The sequence below is a fragment of the Hyla sarda genome, chromosome 11 (assembly GCF_029499605.1).
Source record: "Hyla sarda isolate aHylSar1 chromosome 11, aHylSar1.hap1, whole genome shotgun sequence".
Classification (NCBI taxonomy): Eukaryota; Metazoa; Chordata; class Amphibia; order Anura; family Hylidae; genus Hyla; species Hyla sarda.
This window is the reverse complement of record NC_079199.1, coordinates 45,799,573-45,822,528: the sequence shown is the minus strand read 5'-3', so window position 1 is coordinate 45,822,528 and position 22,956 is coordinate 45,799,573. Positions and strand designations below refer to the sequence as shown.

The 22,956-nt window shown below is 44.4% G+C and overlaps 1 protein-coding gene across 11 annotated transcripts in view; it reads left to right on the top strand.

Moving 5' to 3' along the window:
• The window catches only part of ESR2 (estrogen receptor 2), a 196,711-nt gene that overhangs the window by 87,056 nt on the left and 86,699 nt on the right, over nucleotides 1-22,956 (top strand). For 6 of the 11 annotated variants that reach the window (XM_056546604.1, XM_056546602.1, XM_056546603.1 and 3 more), the window contains exons 2-4: nucleotides 8,552-9,025; nucleotides 14,216-14,391; nucleotides 20,529-20,645. In XM_056546604.1, coding sequence (XP_056402579.1) covers nucleotides 8,598-9,025; nucleotides 14,216-14,391; nucleotides 20,529-20,645 — 721 coding nt within the window. In that variant the 5' untranslated portion in view covers nucleotides 8,552-8,597. Of the gene's footprint in view, nucleotides 1-3,425; nucleotides 3,483-3,671; nucleotides 3,752-5,519; nucleotides 5,566-8,551; nucleotides 9,026-10,281; nucleotides 10,403-14,034; nucleotides 14,094-14,215; nucleotides 14,392-20,528; nucleotides 20,646-22,956 lie in introns of those variants that run through there. The other 5 variants (XM_056546598.1, XM_056546599.1, XM_056546601.1 and 2 more) reach the window with 5 other exon arrangements.

Below are 22,956 nucleotides of genomic sequence, written 5' to 3'. Positions count from 1 at the left end.
TGGATTCAGAATCCTTATAATTGTACAAGACCTCTGCCCAAGGAAGTAAATTGACCCAGTCGTCTTGACGAGAAGTAATTAAATTACAAAGTTAGTCTTCTAAGACCTGATTCACCCTCTCAGCCTGTCCATTGGATTGAGGGTGGTAGGCTGAGGAAAAATCTAGCTTAACTTGGAGACGTGAGCAGAGAGCTCGCCAGAACCTAGAGATGAACTGGACTCCAGTGTGAAGGCAAACCATGTAAATGGAAGATGTGGCAAAGGAAAAGTTTAGCAAGCTGCAGTGCAGATTGAAGTCCAGGCAGTGGCACAAAATGAGCCCTTCTAGAAAATCGGTCCACTACCACCCAGAAGACGGTATTGCCACCGGAAGATGGAAGGTCAGTAATAAAGTCCTTAGCAATATCGGTCCGGGGGAGGTCTGGGACAGGCAAACGCTTTAGAAGACCTGAAGGTTTAGAACGAGGGGTCTTCTCCTGGGCAAAGACTGAACAGGAACGGACATAATCAATGACATCCTGTTTTAAACTAGGCCACCAATATTGTCTGGAGATGAGCTGTAGGGTCTTAAGAGTTCCAGAATGACCTGCCAGAAGAGAGAAATTTCAAGACTCTGAGTCCTAAACTGGGAGACACGTAAGTCTTTCCAGGAGGCAGGTGCTGAAGAGTTGCTGGCGCTGCAGAGATAAGACGCTCAGGAGGAATAATATGCCGAGGAGGAGATTCTCAGTCAAAGAGACCTGGAAAGAGCGTCAGCTCGTAAATTCTTCTCTGCAGAACGGAAGTGGCTGTAGAAGTCAAATCTGGAGAAGAACAGAGACCATCGAGCCTGCCGTGGGTTGAGTCGATGAGCTGTCTGAAGATAGAGCAAGTTCTTGTGGTCAGAATATATAGTAATAGGGTGTACAGAACCCTCCAAGAGATGATGCCATTCTTCCAAAGCCAGCTATATAACCAAGAGTTTCCGGTCTCCAATAGTATAGTTTTTCTCTGCAGGAAAGAAGGTTTTAGAGAAAAAAGCAAAGGTTAGAATTCTTCCCTTAGAGGACTTTTGTGTTAGGACACCACCTGCTCCAACTGAAGAAGCATCCACCTCCAAAAGAAAAGGCTTGCCTGGGTCAGGTCTAGACAGGATCGGAGCTGAAGAGAAGGAGGTCTTTAACTGTTTAAAAGCATCTTCAGCCTCTGGAGTCCAGACCTTGGGATTAGAAGTCTTCTTGGTGAGAGAGTCAAGGGGCGCTACCAAGGTGGAGTAATGATGAATAAATTGCCGATAGTAATTGGCAAAACCTAGAAAGCGATGAATAGCTTTTAAGCCGTTAGGTCGGGGCTAGTCCAGTACAGCAGACAACTGATTAGGATCCATCTGTAGACCTTGACTAGTAACAATGTAACCCAGAAAAGGAAGACTGTTTATTTTTCAAAAATACACTTCTTAAGTTTAGCATAAAGATGATTGTCTCGGAGACGTTGTAAGACCTGGCAGATGTGAAAACGATGAGTCTGAAGATTGGGCGAGTAGATGATAATATCGTCCAAATAGACCATGACACAGGTGAATAAGAGGTCACGAAAGATATAATTGACTAACTCCTGGAAGACTTCTGGAGCATTTACAGAGACCGAACGGCCTCACAAGATAATCAAAATGTCCATCCCAAGTATTAAACGCAGTCTTCCATTCGTCACCTTGTATGCGAATCAAGTTATAAGCACCTCGAAGGTCAAGTTTGGAGAAAATCCTCACTCCAGGCCAACGATCAAATAGTTCTGAGATCAAGGGAAGTGGGTAGCGGTTCTTGACTTTATTCTGATTTTATTTAGGCCGCGATAGTCATTGCAAGGTCGCAAAGAACTGTCTTTTTTTCTCTACAAAGAAGAATCCGGCTCCGCCAGGGGAAGACGACTTCCTCTCGAATATATTTAGACATGGCCTAAGTTTCAGGAATAGACAAAGGGTAAATTCTTCCCCGAGGAGGAGTGGTCCCGGGCATTAAGTATGTAGGACAATCGTAGGGATGATGAGGAGGCAAAACTTCAGCTTGTTTCTCACTGAAGATGTCAGCATAGTCCTGAAGAAACAAAGGCAAACATGGCAGAGGAGTAGGTGGAAGCACCAACTTAGACAGACGTGTATGAATAAAGTGACCATTGCAATAAGGTCCCCAATTGAGAACTTCTCCAGTTTTCCAATCCAGCTGCAGGGCGTGGAGTTGCAACCAAGGAAGACCCAGCAGGAGAGAGGAGGTATAATGAGGAAGTACATAGAAGGACAAGTTCTCCTTATGCAAGTCTCCGACCTGCATAGATAGCGGTTCTGTGCTGAATAGCACAGTACAGTCCAGATTTTCTTCGTTGACTGTAGAGATGTACAAGGGCTTCATCAGGCGAGACACCGGCAGATGACATCTATGTACTAAGGAGGCATCAATAAAATTTCCTGCGGAACCAGAGTCCAGGAAGGCAAGAACGGAAGTAATCTCTTTGGTGGGTAGAGAAAGCTGGACTGTCAAATTCAAGCGTGGAGAGGAGGTATTCACACCTAGGGAAGCCTCTCCCACAAACCCTAGGTGCGAGCGTTTCCCTGTGACTGTGGACGCACAGGACAGTCTATGAGGAAATGATCTGCACTGGCACAGTAGAGGCAAAGATTCTCTGCTTGTCGAGTTCTTTCCTGCAGAGTCAGGCAAGATCGATCCACCTGCATAGCCTCCACTGCGGGAGGCAATGTAGAAGGTAGCGGTGGTTGCTGGAAGATTGGTGCCAGGCTAGGAAAGCGCCGAGGTCATGCAGACTCCATTTCCTAACATTGTTCCTCCAAGAAGCCAACTGTATGAGATTATTCAGAGTAGAAGGCAATTCCCGGGCAGCAAGGACATCCTTAATATGGCTAGAAAGTGCATCTTTTGAATGTGGCACAAAGAGCTTCATTATTCCAAGACAACTCTGAAGCTAGAGTACGGAAACTGATGGCATACTCGCCCATAGAGGAGTTGCCCTGGGAAAGACTAAGCAAGGCTGTTTCAACTGAAGAAGCACTAGCAGGTTCTTCAAATACGCTTCGGAATTCAGCCAAGAAAGGCGGAAGACTGGCTGTGAGTAGGTCAGTGCGATCCCATAATGGGGTTGCCCAGGCCAGGGCACTTCCTGTTAAGAGACTGAGGACAAAGGACACCTTTGCTCATTCCGGAGGGAACAGTACAGCCATTAGCTTGATGTGCATGGACCACTGTGTCACAAAACCATGACAGGACTTGGGATCCCCCTCATACTTCTCGGGAAGAACAGACAAAGCTTGGATCCAATTGTAACTGCAGAAACGGGAGGCAATACTGGAGCAGGAGGAGGCTTTGGCTGCTGCAGTTGTTGCTGGGCAGAAAGCAGCTGCTGCATCATGGCAGACAATTGGTTTAACTGCTGTGCCAGTTGAGCCAACTGCTTCAACTGGAGAGCCACGATGGTGGTGAGATCTGGATTCTCAGGTAGAGGTACCCCAGCAGGATCCATGTCCGGATCTTGCTGTAATTATGCTGTATGTGGATCCACTAACCTGTGTGGGTGATGACACGGGCCATATCTAAGGAGTCTAAGGTGCCGCTTTTCTTCACCAGAGCCCGCCGCAAGGCAGGATGGGCTTGTTGTGGCAGGCGACACCCAGGTCATTACCCCCGATACGACTCAACCACACAAGTAGCTGGGCGAGGCGAAGTACAGTAGGATGAGGCAGAGACGAAGTCGGACTTAGCAGAAGGTCAAGGCAGGCAGCAAAGGTAACATAGTAACAAAGTTCATAAGGTTGAAAAAAGACCAGAGTCCATCAAGTTCAACCTATAACCCTAATAAGTCCCTATTGAGTTGAGTTGATCCAGAGGAAGGCAAAAAAAAAACTCATACTAGAGGTAAAAATTCCTTCCCGTAGGTGCGTAGTCAAATAACGTAGCGTAACGGTCAGAACACAGGCTAGGTAAACAGACAAAGGGAATGCTTAATCTCAGGCAAATGGCACTGAAGATCCAGCAGGGAAGAATGGGAGGTGCAGGGACTTATAGAATAGTGTCAGGTGTTGCACATAATTATGGGCTACTGGCCGGCACGTCCCGCAATGCGAATCCCAGCCCCGCCGGCAGCAGGGGAGAGCGAGACAATGCGCTCATGGCCAGCTCATGCAGCCAGAGCGCATTGTGTTACACTGTGTAATAAAGAACAGGTCCTCCAGAAAAGGTGTAAATGGTAGCATCTGTCAACCATAACAGAGGTTCTCCCTTCAATAAAAGGGGTTATCTGACTTTTCAGGCCATCAATATGAATATAGTTGGGGGACGGAACCCAGCACACCAGTCGATCAGCTTTTTGAAGAGTCCGCAGCACTTGTACGAATATTGCAGCCTATTCAAACAGCTGATAAGTGGGGGTGCAGGGTGCCGACCCCTGCTGGTCTGATATTGTTGGCCTATCCAGGGGATAGAATTTTAAAAAGTAGGATAACCCCTTTAATTTAGAGTTAAACTGGACAACCCCTATAAACATGTACCTCTAAATTTCTCTTCCCCTTTATCCATCAGAGGTGTTATATAGAATACATTTTTATTTTAATATGGTAGAAGAAATAAACTCTTCAGCAGATATGGTAGATTAAACTCATCCTCATAAATGTCCAAATTCTACCCAAGTTCTCCTTAAAACTCTACAATGGGCTTTAAAACCAGACCTTGAGAAGACCATCAAGGCTTGAGCCTTGGGGACCAAATAGAGCCAATAACAATAATCCCATTATCAGAAAAAACGGGTTCTCCTCTTTGTTTTTGGGGAGACATTATCACCTATGAGCAGCTGATGGGTAAAGGCAGCTGCCTCCTGATGTCCTGCTGGGAAGAGTGAAAGCTAAGCCCAGTGTCAGCAGGGATCATGTAACTTCCCAGTGAGCTTTTGGTGGCAATTGAAGATGATGCCTGTTCCCTCTCTGCTTCTGTAACTGAACAAAAGCTCCCATAAGCACAGATGCACTTCTTCTGACACCACCTCTTCCCCTGAGGAGGTCATTAGACCGGGCAAAAGAGATTCAGCACTTGAATTTCCCCTCATGAGGCCAGCGGCCACCAGGCAGCAATTGAAGGAAATACAGGCTTGCTTGAGACTTAGCAAAGTGGGTACAGGGGTCTTTGACAGCATTTATAAAAAAGGCCCAGGGTCAGTTTCAGATACAAAGTATTTCTGGGAAACCACACACTACCACCGCAGTTCAGAGTATTTGCTTCCTCTTCCAGTGTGCCGTTTGCCTCCAAATCAACTGCAAAACAAAAGAAACAGCGCTCCGTGGTGTGTTATCGCTAAGACTAGGTAACCGCACTCTATGATAAGCTCTTACCATGGATGGTTATACCAACCAAGTGTAAAATTAGAAACAGTGTAGAAATGTAGTATCCCTGCAGCCCTTCCATGCCAAATTCGATTAAATCTTCACACAACAGCTTCCTCCAAAAACGATGCAAGCAAAAGAAGGAGCTGGTAACACTCAATGGGAAGATATGGTTATTCACCCATCACGGTATCATCAGTCATGTTCAGGTGAGTAGAACTCTAGCTGTCCCCTTTTGTTGATGAACCAAGTTGGCAGACAGGCACTTCTTGTCAGACCCAGGAATTTGTGAAGAGAACTTGGACCCATGTTGCCTGGTGAACGGAAGCTCTCTTCTTCCCATGGGTCATCTGGAAAACCTGTATGCTTTTTCTTCCTCTACATTATTGACTTAGGTTTTATACAAAGTCAAAATGGACCGAGTAGATCAACTAGTCCTTATTTGACTCATTTGGCACTCAAAATCGTGGTATTCGACATTGTGCATGTTGACCCAGGGTCTCACAATCGATTGCTTTCAAGGTCCCAGAGATCTCCTTTCACCACCTACACTAATACGGTAGATTGCGACTGCTCTACAGTAGAGATGGGCTTCACCTCAATATGAAGGGTGCCGCTGTGCTTGGGAGAAGTAAACTTCTGGAAGGGGGGGGGTTGACTACAATATAGAGGGGGAAGAGAGTGTAGATAGAGAGCTGGGGATAAATAATAAAGCTGGAGATGGGGCAGGGAAGAGATTAGATCAGTCATAGCTAAAAAAAAGAGGATTAAAACATCAGGTGTATGTATACTAATGCCAGAAGCCTCATTAATAAGGTCTCTTACCTTCCTCTGGCGTGGGAGAGCCAGGCTGTACAAGAAGATTGGCGATAGTGGTGAACACTATAGAGGATAGTGCACTGTTACAAATGGATCTGGATAGGTTGGAAGTTTGGGCTGGGAAGTGGCAGATGAGGTTCAACACTGATAAATGTAAGGTAATGCACATGGGGAAGAAAAATCCGGGCTGGGATAATGTATTAAATGGGAGAACACTTGGGATGACTGATGTGGAAAAGGACTTAGGAGTCTTAGTTAATAGTAAATTTAGCTGTAGTGACCAGTGTCGGGCCGCTGCTGCCAAGGCAACTAAAACCATGGGGTGCATCAATAGGGGCAAAGATGCCCACGACAAGGAAATTCTACCACTGTACAAATCACTTGTCAGACCACACATAGAATAATGTGTACAGTACTGGGCACCAGTGTACAAGAAAGAGATAGTGGAGTTGGAGAGGGTTCAAAGACGGGCAACCAGAGTAATACGGGGAATGGGAGGACTACAGTACCCAGAAAGATTATCAGAATTGGGGTTATTTAGTTTAGAAACAAAGAAGGCTTAGGCGCGACCTAATAACTATGTATAAATATATCAGGGGACAGTACAGAGATCTCTCACATGATCTATTTATACCCAGGACTGTATCTATAACAAGGAAGGATCCTCTTCTTGAGGAAAGAAGGTTTCTACACCAGCACAGACGGGGGTTCTTTACTGTAAGAGCATTGAGACTATGGAACTCTCTGCCAGAGGAGGTGGTCATGGTGAACTCTGTAAAAGAGTTTAAAAAGGGGTGGATGCATTTTTGGAGAATAATAACATCGCTGGTTATGTATACTAGATTCATAGGGACAGAACGTTGATCCAGGGATTTATTCTGACTGCCATATTTGGAGTCAGGAAGGAATTTTTACCTCTAGTATGAGGGTTTTTTGCCTTCCTCTGAATCAACTCAACTCATTAGGGTTATAGGTTGAACTTGATGTACTCTGGTTTTTTCAACCTTATGAACTATGTTACTATGTTACTATATTACTGATCAGTACTATGTTATAACATAGTACTATACTGTACATAACAATCTACTGATTGCTATCAACAGTCCCCTATGGGGACTTAAAAAGAGTAAAATAAATATACAAAAAGTTTAAAAAATATCTAACAATATAAATAACCCCTTTTACCCATTAAAATTTTTTTTTCCATTAAATGGGTACTCTGCACCTAGACATCTTATCCCCTATCCAAAGGATAGGGGATAAGATTTCTGATTGCGGGGATCCAGCCTCTGGGACCCTGCAATTTCCTTGCAGTCATCCAGCGTTCTGAACATTATGTTCAGAACACTGGGTTTGGGCAGCTGTGGTCGTAACATCATAACGTCACCAAATTCTATAAAAGTCACAGTATCTGTTGCTTGACGAGTTTAGCGTGGGTTCACACTGTGTTTACTAACTACGGGACCCGTCCCCTTCTTATTCATTTAAATGAACCGACCGGAGTCAGATAGTGACTCCGGTCGTCTCATTTTTTACCCATATCCAGGTTTTTGGACTGTACTGAAAACCGCAGCATACCACCGTTTTCAGTCCGGTCAGAAAACTGGAAACAGGGCAAAAATGAGCCGACCGGAGTCACTATGTTACTCCAGTCGGCTCATTCGAATGAATGAGAATGAGGCTGCTTCCCGCAATTAGTAAACGCGGTGGGAACCCACCCTAAACTCGCCAAGCAACAGATACTGTGACTTTTATAGAATTTGATGACGTAATATTAGCTAATATTGCATCATCTTGGTACACTTGGCGGTTTTCTATTGGTCACAAATACTGACTATGTAATCTATGGTGTAAGTTGCATCATGCATTTTATAAACCTTACTTCATTAGTTGGTTGCTTATATCATGGAAACTAGAGCCAATATACATTTATTAATGTTATTTTCATTTTTTGGCCCCCCAAAATTATGTAAGAACAGCTGCTTTCATGCTCGCAACTTTTTACCTGTAGAACAGTGGAGCAAGTATGCTCCATTCAGTACCGCTGGGAGTTGCTACTTGTGAACCGTAAGCCATCCAAAATTATGGCTGGGACAGTATTGCTGACAGCTCGGGACAAGGTTGTCTGAGACATAAGTCAAGTGTGTTCAGTTAATGAAAAGAAAGTAAAATCTTATTAGAAGATATAAAATAAAAGATTATTAAACAGATGATGTATCTTGATGTAGCAGTCTATAGTTTATTCCGCATGTGTCAATGGCAGATGCCTAGTTTGCCTGTTGGTAGGAGAAATACAAGCGGGACCGCTGAAGAATCACTGTCGATATTGATGCCAGTTAATGATCACTTTTATAATATGTTCCTTATTTATTCTAGGAAACAATGTTGTATTGAGTAACACATTAAACCAACATCAATCAACATGTCGACCTACATGCACAAGGAATTTTCTCAGTTACAGCCAATGCAGCATATTGGACACACAAAAACAGATATCAAAAGTTCCCCATCTGGTCTACCATCTGTTCTTGAGTACAATGGCAATCAGAACATCATGCCAGTTGACCAGAGTCCAGTGTATATTCCCTCCTCATATATGGAAAACCGGCACGACTACTCCTCTCTGGCTTTCTGCAGCCCATCAGTCATAAACTACAATGTTCCTGGAAATTCTAGTGATTCAGAGGGTCCAGTGATGAGACAGACTATGAGTCCTAGTGTGTTATGGACCACTCCTGACCATATGTCTCCTGTGACTTTACATTGCCAGTCTTCATTGCTATATGCAGAGCCACCAAGAAGCCCGTGGTTTGAATCCAAACCAGAAGAACATATGCTGCCAATCAACAGGTGAGAAAAACAATTGGGACCTATATTTTGGTAATATAACACACCACTTGGTGGAAATGTGTACTACCCATCCCACACCCCCAAGGCCGGACTGCCAGAGGAACTAGTGTCCTTGGTGTGCCACTCTCCTTTAGTGATTCCCAGTCTTTCCCTGCACTTCCCAGCCTGTTACAGTCACTGGTTGTAGTCGTAAAGTGTGCAAAGTGTACTGTGCAAGAATAACATGTGCAAGTCAAGACATAGACCTATAGGGGGAGATTTATCAAAACCAGTACATAGGAAAAGTTGCCCATAGCAACCAATCAGATCGCTTCTTTCATTTTGCAGAGGCCTTGTTAAAATGAAACATGCACTCTAATTGTTTGCTATGGGCAACTGGGCAACTTTTCCTCTGCACAGGTTTTGATAAATCTCCCTTATAATCCCCAGGCAGACTCCACTTCCTCAACACTGCTGCAGGGGGTCCTCATTGCAGGCTTATACTTGCCCACTGGGGAACTAATGTATTCCCAGGTGGGCCACTGAGACAATGGGGGAGATTTAGCAAAACCTGTGCAAAAAACAATTTGCCCAGTTGCCCATAGCAACCAATCAGATCGCTTCTTTCATATTGCAGAGGCCTTGTTAAAAGTGAAAGAAGCAAGCTGATTGGCTGCTATGGGCAACTGGGCAAATTTTCCTCTGCACAGGTTTTGATAAATCTCCCCCATTATATTTTGAATATTTTTAAATTTTTATGGGATTTGTGCATAATTGAGCCAAACTCAATGCAATTTGCATAGAACAGCTTTGTTAACTACACTTTTTTACATAAATGAAAACATAAATATGTCTCCATGGTGCTGCCTCCAGTGATTGGGCAAGTCTCCCGATAACCAGAACATATAAATATATTAGGCTGATATGCTAGCCAAAATAACTTATTTTCCCTGGCATTAATAGAATGTACAGAAGAAAGGGAAATGCCATTAATATATACACGCTTATTGATTGATATATTAAAATACATTAAAATCCACCTGCATCTCTGGAATGCTCTTAGTGTTTTCCCTACGTATTTCATTCCACAGGAACATATAGCTAAACATACAATTCCACTTGTGCTACAATTTATAAAGCTTTTTAGCAAATTATTTTTAGCAGTGGTGGGGTCCTCAAGAGTCCTGTTCTCTTAATGTTTGGGTGTGCTCTACAGTGTCCACATGGATGTGAACCTATCGGTGTGTGGAGTAACCAAGTTAATCATGGGGGACAGGGTGCAAGATGACTGTGCACTAAAGAGTCACCCAAACTACCCCTCTCCTAAAAGCAATGGCTGGAAGTTCCCCCACTACATCAGTCAAGTCTGGATCCAGTCGTAGTATGTTCCAATGTTCAGTGAGTATGTCTCTCACTTGGCTGGATGCAGAGTCAAAAGTCCTGTAGTCTGGGTATCCTCTCTCCATTAAGCGAGTACGGAGGTCCTTGGATTGATGAATACTGTTTTTTTTTTCATATTCATGCTGGTAACAGCATGCAACAATATGGTGTACAGAGAAATTGACCATAGATTGGTTTCCTTTTTTTTCTCGCCAATTTGGCATATCATGCGAAAGGATAATATTATTATAGCATTGTACTAGTCCTGGCCAAGTCTCCCGATATCAAGATAGTAAAGGTAGTATAGGGAAAAGAACCTGGATCCACTGTGCTAACCACCAGCAGTCATGACGTGTTTAGAGGCAGTGCGTGCCACTAAATGCTGCATTACATCTGAAGAAGAGGCTATGCTTAGCTTGGAAATGCATCATCACTGATATGAGCGATTATTAACACAATGTTAAAAAACAGTATTTATGAAAGTGACTGCTGGTGGTTCTTTTCCCTATACTACCTTCACAATGGGAAGTAATACTATCTTTACAAAGGGAACCTTATTAGGTAAAGCTGTGTTTGGTACACAGCTCAAAAGTAAATGTAATATATTACGTATTCAGTTTGCAGCTCGAGGACCCTGTCCGCTTGCCCTGGAGTGCGGATAAGAGATTGCAAAATACAGGGTGTGCCATTTATATGGATACACCTTAATAAAATGGGAATGGTTGGTGATATTATCTTCCTGTTTGTGGCACATTAGTATATGTGAGGGGGGAAACTTTTCAAGATGGGTGGTGAACATGGCGGCCATTTTGAAGTTGGACATTTTGAATCCAACTTTTGTTTTTTCAATAGGAAGAGGGTCATGTGACACATCAATCTCATTGGGAATTTCACAAGAAAAACAATGACATGCTTGGTTTTAACAAAACTTTATTCTTTCATGAGTTATTTACAAGTTTCTGACCACTTATAAAATGTGTTCAATGTGCTGCCCATTGTGTTGGATTGTCAATGCAACCCTCTTCTCCCACTCTTCACACACTGATAGCAACACCGCAGGAGAAATGCTAGCACAGGCTTCCAGTATCCGTAGTTTTAGGTGCTGCACATCTCGTATGGGCACCAATTTGGGGGAGAGAAAAGGGGGGGGGGACCAAGATAGGGGTGCAAGGATATCAGTCTGAAGTACAGAAAATAGTGATGTTGGGCAGCACTTGTAGTTAAAGTAATGGGGGCACCTGGGGTGGCAGCAGGCAGTACTTTATTTTTTTGCTGATATGGGGGGGGGGGGGTATTTGTTCTGGAGTCAATCTTGTGCACCACCGTTTTTATCATGGGAACTGCCAAAGTTTTCTACCCTGTTGTCTCCGGCACCCCTGATTTCTAACAAAGGCCTGAGCCCAATTGTGAAGATCGTGGGGGTCCCAGCGGTCGGATCTGTTACTAAGTTAGATCAGGGACCGGGCCTAAGTAGGACAAAACTTACCAGGAAAGGTTAAAGGACCTTAACATGTATAGCTTGGAATAAAGATGAAACAAAGGGGATCGGATGGAAACTTTTATATACATAAAGGGAATCAACACGGTAAAGGAGAAGAGGATATATGGAATAGCCTTCCTGCAGAAGTGGTAGCTGCAGCTATTAGCCACAGATAGGCCCACTCAGGTGCACAAACATTGGGGGAGATTTAGCAAAACTAGTGCAAAGGAAAAGTTGCCCAGTTGCCCATAGCAACCAATCAGATCACTTTTTTCATTTTGCAGAGGCCTTGTTAAAAATTAAAGAAGCAATCTGATTAATTGCTATGGGCAACTGGGCAACTGAGCAACTTTTCCTCTGCACAGGTTTTGATAAATCTCCCCCATTGTGTTTCTGTTGGGAAAAATATGGTAACAATGGATGTGAGAGGTTGTGAGGGAACTTGAAGAGGACTGAGTGGTTTAGGACCCACAGAATGACCAATTGTCAGACTTGGGTTCCATGAATCCGACCGATGAAGTTATTCTAATAGTCATAGCTCTTTTTTTGTGATAAATTATTTAAGGGCAGTTTCACACAACCTTGTGATCATCTAAGTTTAGTTTAGCAATACCACAGGCAATTCAGTTGTTCTAAACATAAGGTTAGGACTACACAAAGGTACAAAGATAGATCAGCTCACCAACTCTTCATTAACAGCACGCCTCAGAAGAATAAGTCCCGCAGCACGGATGCAGGGAGCCGCTACTCCCTGTCAGCAATGGAAGAAGATCACAGAGAAAAAAATCCAGCTCCGGGTGAAAATAGTGCACATTAAAAGAAGAAAGGGATGCCACCACAGTGGCAAGTCACATGTCACTCTAAAATAGGGAGTGAAACTCTGACGCGTTTCGAGCAGTTGCTCTTAGTCATGGCACTGACACCATGTCCCACGGGGGTTTAAATATCCACTGGAACAATGCCAGAGCCCACCGCGAGTCACACGCTCTGCCCCTATGAAACGCCAATAGGGGCAGAGAGTGTGACTCGCAGTGGGCTCTGACATTGTTCCAGTGGATATTTAAACCCCCGTGGGACGACATGGTGTCAGTGCCATGACTAAGAGCAACTGCTCGAAACGTGTCAGCGTTTCACTCCCTATTTTAGAGTGACATGTCACTTGCCACTGTGGTGGCATCCTTTTCTTCTTTTAATGTGCACTATTAAATTTTAAGTTTTATGGATCCCTTCTTTTCACCGGGAGCTGTATTTTTTTTTCTCTGTGATCTTCTTCCATTAGGACTACACAGCGACAGTGGTTGTGCCAGCTGAAAATCGCAATGCCACAGCTAATGATTGTTAATGTGGTTGTATCCAGATTTGGTTGATTTTTAGTCACAAATGGAACTTTGCCAGCACTTTCCTCAAAGCAAGTTGTGTGCAACTTTGACCTGCTTGAGAATTGTTTTTAAGTTGCAATTTTATTGTAAAATAACAACAAAGTCATGCGATATCAAGTTACAGGCAAACGTCACAAATATATTGGCCGAGTGAGTTAGATGCAATGTGCTGTTGCGCAACTCAGGTGGCCGTGTAGCCCTAGCCTAATGTAACAGATGCTGATGTAAGTTCATATGTGAAATTGGCCAAAGGTTCTGTTCAGACCTTGGCCCAGATCAGTGGTTGCCCTTAAAAACCTTTTTGCTGTTTTGTATTTATTTGAAGGTAATCTATTGTTATAGATTGTATAGGAAAAAAATATTTTAAATGTTCTTATCTTACTTTTTCATGTTACATCTGCTGTTCTTGATTCTTGGTGGTGTCTAGAAAAAAATGGAAGATGGCAACCATGGTGAAGAATCCATGTTATCACCATTGAAATCTCTTTATCACTGGGGTGGGACAATGTAGCCTGAAGGGATATTCTGCTGGAAACAAGATTGGCATTGGCAGGAGTACAAATGTCAATAGCAGAGGTCTTCATTGAGACCCTATCCATTGATACTCGTATAAACAATTAAAAGTTAATTGAACTATCCCAGTTTACCATTATGTGGATAAATTGCAAAACTGCCAAAGTTTCCAGACTGACATTGGCATGGGGCACTTTCCTTGGCCACGCCTAAATTGGCAAGGTGTCCTCTGAACTTTGGATCATAGAGAACCCTGTTTTTCTGCAAGCCGTGAGTGTGCTGAATGCTGACGAGTTACTTAACAAACAAGAACAGGACATTTCAGATAAATAACAAGGTATAGTCTAAGTGACTATAATAAGGCACGGAGGTTTTGGTGGCATTTCTGTTGTCCATGTTGTCCTTTTCTAGATGCCTTTCCAAAAGACAATTTTTCCTATCATTTTATTTTTCTTGCAGAGAGACCATGAAAAGAAAGTCCATAGCAGCCGATTGTACAAACCATGTTGGAAGTAACCCTGGGTCCAAGAGAGATACCCACTTCTGTGCGGTGTGCAGTGACTATGCCTCTGGTTACCATTATGGCGTATGGTCTTGTGAAGGCTGCAAGGCTTTTTTCAAGAGAAGCATTCAAGGTCTGTTGTTACTGCTTTGCATTTGTGTAAATATTCAGCGCTGAGGTTGTTTTAGGACATTCCATTCTGGAGTCAAGTGTTCTGCTGTGACTAATGTATTCAGGTTATTAGCAACGTCTAATAATAATTTGTGCTTGGTCAATGTCTCTTGTGAAAATCATCCAAAGCTTATTATCCTTTTGATGTTGAATGTAAGGATATTGGCTACAGTATCACTGGTTAGAAGGTTCTTAAGTAGGCCCAAGGGCTTTTTGTAATATAAGAGAGGACCAGTGTTATAAATGACAAATAGTAGTATGGGGCCCAGGGGAGATTTATCAAAATCTGTCCAGAGGAAAAGTTGCTGAGTTTCCCATAACAACCAATCAGATTGCTTCTTTCATCAATCAGAGGCCTTTTCAAAAATAAAAGAAGCGATCTGATTGGTTGTTATGGGCAACTCAGCAACTATTCCTCTGGACGGGTTTTGATAAATCTCCCCCTTTGAATTCTGTATTTCTTTTTCTCTGGTGCCTACAATTTATACTTTCCTTGCTTTAGTTGAATTCACAGAGATTTTGTGATGGGCTTGTGTTTATACATTGCAGCTAATCAAAACATCTAAATGCCCCCATGAACATTAGCAAAGAGTCAGCCATGCTGACACACACTATGACTGGACTGTCTGTCTGTATATGGAGGCCTCCGACATTCCCTAACAGATGAGAGAAGGGTTGGTCTTGTAGATTTCTATTGACGACTCTTTTGTTTTCATGGAGAAAAGCCTCCTGGGAGAGGCTTGGACCCCTCTTTCCATTCAGAACACATAAATGTTTGTCCAAGCCAAACATTCATGTGCATGAAGGGATACGGTGAGATACCTGTTGGCCAAACGAATGTTTGGGATATAGCTATTAAAGGTATGTGTGTACCTTAAAGCATGAGGTTGAGAAAGAGCAGCAGCCTGAGCCCCTGAGATAAGGGTTGGATTTTAATTGACTACCATTAAACATGGCAAAATAAACTTAATTTTTATCTTTGGACTGTGGGTGCCTTTCTGCCCCATGGGAGGTTTATGTCCTCCCTGGACTAGTCTTAAGACAATCACAAGTTACTTTATTGACACTTATGTGGTAATTTAACCTTTGCATTGGGAAATGGGACAACTGTGTAAAATAATGGGCTAAAATTATAAACACCTACAAATGGAATATATAATGTGGCACTTGGTTATTAGCAGTCGTACTATGTGTAAGGCAAAGGTGCACCTGAAAAAGTGTCTTGCGCTATAAAAGCTCTTGGAACAAAACCTTTGGAAAGGTCAAGATAGATGGCATTACCAATAGTTAGTGTTTCTCTGAAGAGCGGCCGCAGCAATCGGAAATACCTGTGGATCTCTCTGAACTTCCAAGAGCTGTAATTAGAAACATCAAGGCCCAGACTAAACTTTACACCGGAACATCTGAAATCATTGAGAGACAATGCTTCTGGCTGCTCGGACATTGTTCTGTGTGCTGTAACTAACAGAAGGACGCCAGCCTCATTTACTGTGCTTATCTACTGCCAGCAGCTGGATATAGGTCAGATTTATTCAGTGATAACCTTATATATATGTATAATGCGGTGGTCAACACGCCTCCTCCCATAGACTTGCATTGAGGGGGTGTGGCGTGACATCACGAGGGGCATGGCCATGATGTCACAACCCCTTCAACCAGCACCCAACATTCGGAACAAAATGTTCTGAATGCTGGGGCAGTGGAGTACCCCTTTAAGTAAGCAGCATAAGTCCCACCACATTTAGTATGTAGCATAGTTCCTCCACATTAGGTAGGCAGCATAGTTCCCCCACATTAGGTTGGTAGCATAGTTCCGCCACATTAGGTTGGCAGCATAGTACGCATAGTTCCTCCCACATTAGGTTGGCAGCATAGTTCCCCCACATTAGGTTGGCAGCATAGTCCCCCCACATTAGGTAGGCACTGGCCCCCACAGACATATAGCCTCCAGCCATATACAGTATATGGCTGGAGGCTGTATGTCTGTGTTCTGCCCCACTTCAGTGCTCTGACCACCGCTCCGGGGTCATGATCTACTGCTATGACCTATAGGCCATAGCAATAGGTCCCAGGACCGGAGGAGTGGTGGTCGGAGCACCATAGCTGAGGTGCCGCTGGTAACTCACCAAGCGCGCCTCCTCCTGCTCCACTTCACTCTGCTCCTATGGGCGCACGGGACATCAGCTTGCTTAAGGTACTGTACCCTTTCCACCCCTATATTACCCCTTTTCAACCCTGTCCACCCACCCGTCACCCATGTCCCCCCCCATCACCCATGTCCACCCTCCTGTCCTCCATGTCCGCCTTGTTCAACCCACCAGTCCATCCCTGTCCCCCATGTTCACCTCCCCTGTCCACCCCCCTGTCTACCCTGTCACCCATGTCCACCCACCTATTCACCCCTCTGTCCCTTTGTCACCCCTCTTTTACCCCCTTGTCATCCTTGTCCACCCCCCTGTCACCCCTGTTCACCCCCCCCATGTCTCCCGTGTCCACCCTCCTGTTATCCATGTCCATCTTGGCCACCCCTCTGTCACCCCTGTCCATCCCCCTGTCACCCATGTTCACCCCCCCTTCCACCCCTCTGTCCACCACCCAGTCTACCCCTCTGTCACCCCTGTCCACCCCTCTTTTACCCCCTTGTCACTCCTGTCACCCCTGTTCACCCCCTGTCTCCCATGTCCACCCCATTTCGTCCATGTTCACCCCCAGTCTACCCTTGGTCACCCCTGTCACCCCTTGGTCACCCCTGTCATCCCTTTTAACCCCCTTGTCATCCTTGTCCACCCCCGTCACCCCTGTTCACTTCCCCCGGTCTCCCATTTCCACTCCCCCTGTCTCCCATGTCCATCCCCTCTGTCATTCATGTCCACCTTGGCCACCCCTCTGTCACCCCTGTCCATCCCCCTGTCACCCATGTCCCCCCCCCCAGGCAACCCTCTGACCACCCGCCCAGTTTACCCCTTTGTCGCCCATGTCCACCCCCCTATTCACCCCTCTGACCCCCTGTCACCCCTGTTCACCCCCCTGTCTCCCATGTTCACCCCCCGTCCACCCCTTCACCCATGTCCAGCCCCCCATTCACCCCTCTGTCCCTTTGTCACCCCTCTTTTATCCCCCTTGCCATCCTTGTCCACCCCCCTGTCACCCCTGTTCACCCCCCCCCCCTGTCTCCCATGTCCACCCCCCTGTCATCCATGTTCACCTTGGCCACCCCCTATCCACCCCTCTGTCACCAATGTTCACCCCCCTCTGACCACCCCCCCAGTCTACCCCTCTGTCACCCATGTCTACTCCCCTATTCACCCCTATGTCCCTTTGTCACCCCAATCCACCCCTATCTGTCACTCCTGTCCACCCCTCTTTTACCTCCTTGTCACCCTCCTGTCATCCATGTCCACCTTGGCCACCCCCTATCCACCTCTCTGTCACCCCTGTCCATCCCCCTGTCACCAATGTTCACTCTCCATTGTCCACCCCTCTGACCACATCCTTGTCACCCATGTCCACCCCCTATACATCCCTTTATCACCCCTGTCCACCCCTCTGTTACCACCAGGTCATGCCTGTCCACCCCTTGTCACGGTTTACGCCCCCCTGTCACCCATGTACACTCTTCTACACCCATCTGTCACCCATGTACACCTCTCTACACCCCTCTGTCACCCATGTACACTCTTCTACGCCCCTCTGTAACCCATGTACATTCCTCTACACCCCTCTGTCACCCATGTATGCTCCTCTACACCCTTCTGCCACCCAAGTACACTCTTCTACCCCCATCTGTCACCCCCCTGTCACCCATGTACACTCCTCTATACCCCTCTGCCACCCATATACACTCTTCTACCCCATCTGTCACCCCTCTGTCACCCATGTACACACCTCTACACCCCTCTGCCACCTATATACACTCCTCTACACCCCTCTGCCACCCATCTACACCCCTCTGCCACCCATGTACACTCTTCTACACACCTCTGTCATCCCCTATGCCCCGCTTTCACCCATGTACACTCCTCTACACCCCTCTGTCAGCCATGTACACTCCTTTGCCACCCCTCTGCCACCCCCTATGCCCCTTTGTTACCCTGCCCCTTAGTTAGCCATGTACACTATTCTATACCCCTATGTCACCCATTTACACTCCTTTACACCCCTCTGCCACCCATGTAAACTTCTCTACACTCCTCTGTTACCCATGTACACTCATCTACACCCCTATGTCACCCATGTACACTCATCTACACCCCTATGTCACCTATGAACACTCCTTTACACCCCACTGTCACCCATGTACACTCCTCTACATCCCTCTGCCACCCATGTACACTCTTCTACACCCCTATGTCACCTATGTACACTCCTTTACACCCCACTGTCACCCATGTACACTCCTCTACACCCCTCTGCCACCCATTCACACTCCTCTACACCCCTATGTCCCCTATGTACACTCCTTTACATCCCACTGTCACCCATGTACACTCCTCTACACCCCTCTGTCACCCATGTACACTCTTCTACACCCCTCTGTCACCCATTTACACTCCTCTACACCCCCCTGCCACCCATGTACACTCCTCTACACTCCTCTGCCACCCATGTGCACTCATCTACACACCTCTGTCACCCCCTATGCCCCGCTGTCACCCATGTACACTCCTCTGCCACCCCTCTGCCACCCCCTATGCCCTTTTGTTACCCATGTACACTCTTCTACACCCCTCTGTCACCCATGTACACTCCTCTACACCACTCTGTCACCCATGTACACCCCTCTGTTACCCATGTACACTCCTCTACACTCCTGTCACCAATATACCCCCCTCTATTACCCATGTACACTCCTCTACACCCCCTTTGCCCCCTGTCACCCATGTACACTCCTCTACACCCCTCTGTCACCCATGTACACTCCTCTGCCACCCCTATGCCCCTTTGTTACCCATGTACACTCTTCTACATCCCTCAGTCACCCATGTAAAAAAAAAAGTGCGGAGCCTAATAGGTTTGTTTTGCAGGTTTAACGGTGAAGAATTGTGGCTGGAAGAAATTGTCATGATGGCCGGGCCAGATGGAGAAGAAAAGGGAACGACACTGATTAAAGAAGACGTCATTTGTGACTTGCTGTCTAAAGCAGCACTGTAATCTACATACACACAGATAATTAGATATTGTGCATTGCGGCGCTCTTTCCTTTTTTTTTTTTTTTTCCTGGCTTGTCAATTTCGGTAGGGGTGCCCGCAATTTTTTTTCTTTTTCTGAGGGGTGCCCCGAGCAGAAAAAGGTTGGGAAACACTAAGCCAGTATAACACTTGAAGTGGGCATGCTGGCAACTAAACAAGGCTTCTCAACCCATTATAAGATTCCGGGCAAATCTTTTTTTTTATCCCCATAGTCCTTTCCAGTGCTGAGATGTAAGCCTTTCTAATAGGCTGTCTGTGAGCAGGTTAAAATTCACCTGGATATCTTCACAGGATATCTTAAAGGGGTATTCCAGGAAAAAACTTTTTTTTTTTTTTTTTTAAATCAACTGGCTCTAGAAAGTTAAACAGATTTGTAAATTACTTCTATTAAAAAAGTATTAACCCTTCCAGTAGTTATCAGCTGCTGAAGTTGAGTTGTCATTTTCGGTCTGTCCACAGTGCTCTCTGCTGACATCTCTGTCTGTCTCAGGAACTGTCCATAGGAAACTACTTCTGCTCTGGACACTTCCTGAGACAGACAGAGGTGTCAGCAGAGAGCACTGTTGTCAGATAGAAAAGAACAACTCAACTTCTGCAGCTGATAACTACTGGAAGGATTAAGATTTTTTTAATAGAAGTAATTTCAGTTGATATATAAAAAAAACAAAGTTTTTTTCCTGGAATATCCCTTTAACACAGAACCCCAGATAAAACATGCTAGAAAGTCAGATACATAGGTAAAAACATGTAATTTACAGATTGTCTGTGATCTAGCACAATTCTGAACACAAAAGGAATGACTTCAGAAACCTTGACAATTCAGCAAGTGTTATAAACTATTCAGCTTTGTGCTTTGTTGTATTGGGATCCTGGTGATAACTTTTACACTGCTTTCTTCTTTTCCTCATAGGACACAATGATTACATCTGCCCTGCCACAAACCAGTGCACAATAGACAAAAACAGGCGCAAGAGCTGCCAAGCGTGTCGCCTGCGCAAGTGTTTCGAAGTGGGAATGATGAAATGTGGTAAGGCTTTTCTTTGTGTTATGTAGTCACTGTGTTCTTTTCAGTTGAAGATATTATTGGACATAACATAAATGTAAAAACAGTTGTGTGTACTATATAGGAACCTACTGTGTTTCTGACTAATTCCTTCTTTTTTTGCGATCAAGCTGCAGGAACCTATGCAGGACTTCATCCTGTCTCCTGCATTGTGAACAAGCAAAATGGTGGGTCCTGGAAGGGGTAAAACACCAGCCTCTTCTGTTCTGGCTGGCAAAACCCTGAACCATAATGAGGGCAAGTGTGATATTTGCTATAGGGCCAACATACTTGAAAGGTCCAAAGTACAGTATCATACTAAAACAGTGCTCACCATTGTGACTGGGAAGATTGTAGCAATACATTCAAAACTTAAAGGAGTACTCTGGGAATCTTTTGTTTATACAGTACAACATAGGTTATTACAGGATGAAGTAGAAGTTCTTGTGTATGCCTTGTGCTTGCCTGTTTTAACTGATGTTGCAGGCATGGGTTTTTAGCCAAATTGATTTGTATTTCATCGCTGAAATTATTTTCTAATGCTGCCTACATTTCATATGAATTATCTGGCTTTGCAGGGAGAGAGTGTGAAGTTTCATCACTGTAGTTCCCCTTATGAGATCAGCTGGCTAGACTCCTGCAGCCAACAGCCTAAACTGCTAAGATAAATGTGTTGTGGTCAATTTACATTAGAGAAATAATGTAATATGAAGCAAACATGATTTAACCTATAATCACAATTGAGCTGTTTTATGAAGACTTAAAGGCTATGTTTACGTGTTATGTTTTTATCACGTTTTTGCTGCGATTTTCTAGCAAATTACATGTTTTACCACAAAAGTACAATTGTTCAGTGATTTATTTTTTTTAAGAAAAACACAAAAAGGCAGCTTATAAACACAGCCTCATAGGAGTTGTTTAACTGCTACATATCTTGAGCCCTTATAGATAGTTCCTTTCAGGTAAAAGCTCTGTGCTAAAATAAAATAGTCAAGTTTTTATGAGAATGTAAAAACAGAATTTTAGAAATGTTTTCAAATGTACTAAAAGGAAAAAAAACTAAATTTCCTATAGATATTTCTATTCAGACCCTTTGCTATGACACTTGAAATTAACCTCAGTGTGGGGGGTTGGTTCCCATTTCTCTTGATCATCATTGAGATGTTCCCACCTTGCTGCTGGCAAGGAATGCCAGAGCAAAATCCAAGCCATGAGGTGGGAAGAACTACCTGTAGAGCTAAGTTAGGCTGGGTTCACATCACATTTTTGCCATACTGTTTTCAATCCTTTTTTCTAAAGAAAACTGTACGGCAAAAAACCAGATGGAACAGTATGGGAAAAAGTAAACCGTATGCGTTTTTAAACCGTATACTGTTTTTAAAAGTGCATACAGTTCCGTCCGTTTTTATTTAAAAAAAACATACGTTTTTGAAAATTGTGTCCATTTTTAATGGGAGGAGTCATAAGTGGGGACTTTAGGATGCAAATGTGCATGTGCAAAGCAAAAACCATATACGGTTTCCCGTATGGAACCGTATACATGTGCATTTCCCATTGACGTCCATGTTAAAAAAAAACTTATGCGGTTGCAGTTTTTAAACCAGAGACAAAACCGTGGTCAACCACGGTTTTGAGTACGGGAGAAAACCGTATTGCAAGCAAACCGCACGCAACCGGATGCATCCGGGTGCATACGATTTTCAATTATTTTTCTATGTATACGGTTTTCAATACGGTTCCATACGTTTTCAATAATGAAAACGTATACAGGAAACGTACTTGAAAAACGTGGTGTGAACCCACGTTTACATGATTGTGTGGAGGCATAGATCAGGAGAAAGGTACAAAGCATTTTCTGCTACACTGCAAGATTCCAAGAACACCAGGGCCTCCAGAATTCTTATATAGAAGAAGCTTGGAACAAACAGGACTCTTTCTAGAGTTGGCGACCGCACCTAAAGACGTAATCAGGGAAGAAGGACCTTGGTAAGAGAGGTGACCAAGAACCCAATGGTCACTCTAGTTGAGCCCCAAAGATCCTGTGTGAACATAGGAGAATCTACCAGAAGGTCAACCATCACTGCAGCCCTCCACCAATCTGGGCTTTATGACAGAGTAGCCAGACAGAAACCATCTCTGAGTAAAAGATACATGAAAGCCTGTGTAAAGTTTGTAAAAAAAAGCACCTACGGCACTCTCAGACTGCGATAAACAACATTATCTGGTCTGATGAAACCAGAGTTAAACTTCTTGGCCCCAATTCTAACCATCCTGTGCGGAGGAAATTAGGCCCTGC